General features: G+C 40.7%; 1 protein-coding gene across 1 annotated transcript; it reads left to right on the forward strand.

Moving 5' to 3' along the window:
• The first annotated feature begins 907 nt into the window (after nucleotides 1–907).
• LOC120730695 lies at nucleotides 908–4,026 on the forward strand. Its single transcript, XM_040027152.1, has 5 exons — nucleotides 908–1,472; nucleotides 1,759–1,964; nucleotides 2,125–2,236; nucleotides 2,395–2,560; nucleotides 3,506–4,026. The coding sequence occupies exons 1-4, from the start codon at nucleotides 984–986 to the stop codon at nucleotides 2,527–2,529; spliced, it is 942 nt and encodes a 313-aa protein (XP_039883086.1). The 5' UTR covers nucleotides 908–983; the 3' UTR covers nucleotides 2,530–2,560; nucleotides 3,506–4,026.

A 4,026-nucleotide genomic window follows, 5' to 3' on the forward strand; every position in this document is an offset into this window, starting at 1 on the left:
TTGGCAGTTAGAGAACATGAAGAATGTGTTCAGTGTCACCATCTGAATCCTGTTTTTTGAACCAGTTTCATCTGAAAGCAAAGCACGACTTATCTGTGTTTCTTTTCCCGGGTAAAGAAGAAAATATTTGTAAACCTGAAATATGTGTTGTGAGTTCCTGTAAACACCCACTTATTCACATCCTGGGCCTTCTGACCTCAGGAAATCACATGACAGGGTGGGGCTAGATTTCACAATGAGCTCACCCGAAACCTTAGCTGATTAGACCTACACCCATTTTTACACCATGGCTCGTTTGATTAGACAGAGGATCAACAGAGGTCCATTGTCTCTCTGGGGGGACACTCCCATGGGGCTTAAATCTGGGACTCTCCACCATTTGACCTTAGAAATGAGTTTTCATTTATACAATAATTGGAGGAGGAAAAACAGCTTAGAATAGGTCAGCTTGAAGACCTCTCCATGATTTTGAACCTTCAAAGCAAAGATACTGAGAACATTTGTGATTATTTTTATATTAAAGAACACAACACAAACTCTGCAGTCTATGATATATATGACTGTAGCATGTTCAGAGACAAAGAGAAGTGGAACTTTTTGTACTGAAGTTGTAGAATAAAAAAAATCAGTTTTGAGGATATTTCCTATTTTCATTAATCTGCTTTTTCTTGAATTTGTTCTTCAGCAACTCATTGTGCCCAAAAGATGTGAAAGGATTTCCTTGCCTGTTGCAGCTTTGCATGAACACGTGTAGTATACTACAGTACACACCTACTTCTACACCACACTGATTACAATAACAAGATTTGAAGTGGCTTATTGGTTCTAAGTGTTGGTGTGGGTGGATGTGTTTGAAGGTGAACTCGTAGCTGGGTATAGAGCGGTATAAATATGCAGGCTGCCAGCGACACAGATCACTCCTCTCCTCTGATACTCCTGGCAGAAGCTTTCATTTGCCTATCTACACTCTCCTCTATCTCATCATGGAGATTTATACAAACAGAAGAGGAACAGTGGAACATTTTAAAAAATATATGCATTTAAAGCTTGATGATTTGAGAGAAGTAGCTCGAGCTTCTGGGTTGGGAAACAAGTGCCTTTTCAAAATGAATATTCCTGAATACCCCAAACCAGAATTCCATGTGTCTCGTCTGAAACATGACACAGGCCGAGAATCTTTGTGTCAGGTATACAAAGATGGAGGCTTCAAGGATCCTTTAAATGGAGCAAAGGAACCAGACAGACTGTCTCTGGTGTGGTGGAGTCTGGCTGTGACACCAGAGGAGATCTTGTCAGCTGAGAGGACGCTCCTGGAGAATACCTTCCCACACCGGACCGAGGAGCAGGCCCACAGACAGCAGAACTTCCTGATGGACTTTGCCACCTCTCCAGCCTTCAGTGAGGGGTCCAGGTATGGCTCGTACCGCTTCACCTTCACGGTGCAGGAGGTGCTTAAGGCCTACAGCGAGCAGGTATGGACTCCTTCAGTTTAAATGAATGTTTGAATTCACAAAAGAGTCTTAAATCTTTTCTTCCAGTGGACACAAACATTAATGTGAAGCTCACTGATAAGTACAAAAAAATAGAACAGAAAATCACTACATTTTGTTCAAATAGGACACAAATCAAACAGAAAAAGACAATCAACAAGCGCAGAGATGACTAAAATTACAATAACCAGGTGTGTCTGTTTATGTCAGGTCATTAGGTTACTGATTTGTAGACCTCTTCTCATAAAACATGTCTTTTTCTCTCCAGTTTTGCTCTGGGATGCTGCCTGTCATGCGGGTCTTCAAGACTTCCCTGTACAAACAAGAAGTGATGTATGCTGTGCTGGTCCACAGCCCGGATGATGACGAGGCTTTCAAACAGTATCCCAAGCTGGTTGATGATCCAAAGGCCGTCTGTGCTTACAGAGATGGACGTTTCATCTGGACATCAGAGGCCATGTGTGAGACACACCGGTAGGAAAAATAATTTCCACCTGTGTGCTTTACCTGCAGCCACCTGAGCTTCCCTTTTCCGTCTTTCTCTCTCTCTCTCAGCTGTGTCAGTGAGGTGTTTTAAAGCAGTTTAAAAATCTCTGAACTCATTAAAATGCTAAATTTTTGGTGTTCTTCTCAGGTATGAGTTGAGAAGAGATGAGGAAAACAACCTGGCAGTCGTTGTTCCTCGCAATCATGAATATTATGTCTGGGATAACGTGGCCCTCGCCCTGCATGTGAAGAGTGGACAGGTACCTTCACTGTTCCTCTTGCAGGAACATTCTTAGATATCAAACATCTTAAAGCTGCAGCTGTTACTGGCCCTCTGATAACTGCTGGTTTAACTGTTGTAGAGTGTTTAGGTGTTCAGTATCAGTAAAATAAATTCTTTGTACATTTTCTTGTTCAGGTGCTGAAGTTTGATTCTCATGATCTGAAAAAGAACCTCTCAATCTGTGAGCGTGGTCAAGGTGTACCTCAATCTGCACCTGGTTTTGATACTGACGAGGAGGCTCTAAAACTGGTTACTTCTTTGGGCCGCTGAAGAAGGAGGTTTCACTCGAGCAGTTTCAGAGGTACTAAATCAGTAAATAAAATTTTGTGTGTCAGGCTGTGTGATTCTTTTCTACTCTCGGGAAAAAAACCCATTCAGACCACATTTTTACTGAAAACAGCAAAACACCGAGAGTATTTTTGTCCTGTTTTTTTTTTTTTTTATTTGTTACCAACAGTCAGATTAACTGTAGTCTGAAACCGGTTATATTTGCTCAGGCCTCTTTAATGTTTTGCTCACTACATAGGGTTTTTAAGGTGGAAAAAGGTCCTTTCACTAAGACTAGCTGACAAAAAACTGAAAAATAACAAGAGTTAGCAAAAATGTTAACTGTGTTACTTACTATTAAGCAGGTGAGTTGTAAAACACAAATCAACCCCTCTACAGTTTTTATTCAGGAGAAAATGATCAACAGCCAGGCTAGAAATGTGTTTTTTTTTTCTCATGTAAAGTTTAACATCTTCACACGGGATTCACTATCTTCAAAAGTTCATCCTGTTCATCTGGAAGTAGCATTTTCAGTGGGAGAACATTTTGTCACTCATTCAAGTGACTTCTTTAGTGTCAGCTGAAGAAGTCACTTTCCCCAATCTTATAAACAGTATATTTGCATCATGACAGAAACTAGCACCACTGAAGGAGGTCAGTGGGCTGGGAGGTCAGTTCCTTCATAATCATGATCAAAGCCCACTGAAACGTTTCTCCCACTGAAAATGCTACGTGCAGATGGACAGAATCAACTTTTGGAGATTTACTCATGTGGATGATTGAGCATGCATCAAGGCGATTTGACTCACTGCTGGAGCCTCTAGTTGACATTAGAGGAACTGCAGTTTTGTTGCTTGAGTTTCATCTTTCAGTCTTGTAGGTTCCTGCTTGCTGTAAACATCCCCTGCTGTGATTGCTCTGTCCAAGCCAGGACAGGTGAAGATAACAGTTTCTGCTCTGTCTTTTTCCTCCTCTACAGAGCCCTCTTGTGGAAGAAAAAAAAAGATGATGAGATGATTAAAAGGAGTCTAAAGGCTGCAGGGAGAAAGCAGCTTCAGTCTGAAGTCTCTGAATTCAGCAAACATAGTCCTTATTTTTAAGAGAAGAAACATATAACTTCATGTTGGTGTGGTGAAAGCATTTACAGGGTGTGGATTTCACGTTTTATATTGTAATGTTTGGTCATGCTGAGGCTGTCTGGGGTGATGGTGGAGGTTATATACAAACAGAACAGCCAGGAGGAAAGAAATCAGACAAACTGTTTGACATGACTTTCATTTTAATAGACCATCAGCGGTTTGTTTAATGAACTTCTCGTGGTCACTAAGTTCACAGTAAAAGACAACTGATAAAACATACAAGACAATATGAGGAGAAACATATGATCACGCGTATTTGTGCAGTCTTTTTTGTCTGGGTGTGATGTGTTCATGTACCTAAATTATAGCAAAATCACTTTGTACACATAAAAAGTTGACAATAAAGTTGATTTGAAATTGT

Source organism: Simochromis diagramma, unplaced genomic scaffold, assembly GCF_900408965.1.
Source record: "Simochromis diagramma unplaced genomic scaffold, fSimDia1.1 OVJJ01000744.1, whole genome shotgun sequence".
NCBI lineage: Eukaryota > Metazoa > Chordata > Actinopteri > Cichliformes > Cichlidae > Simochromis > Simochromis diagramma.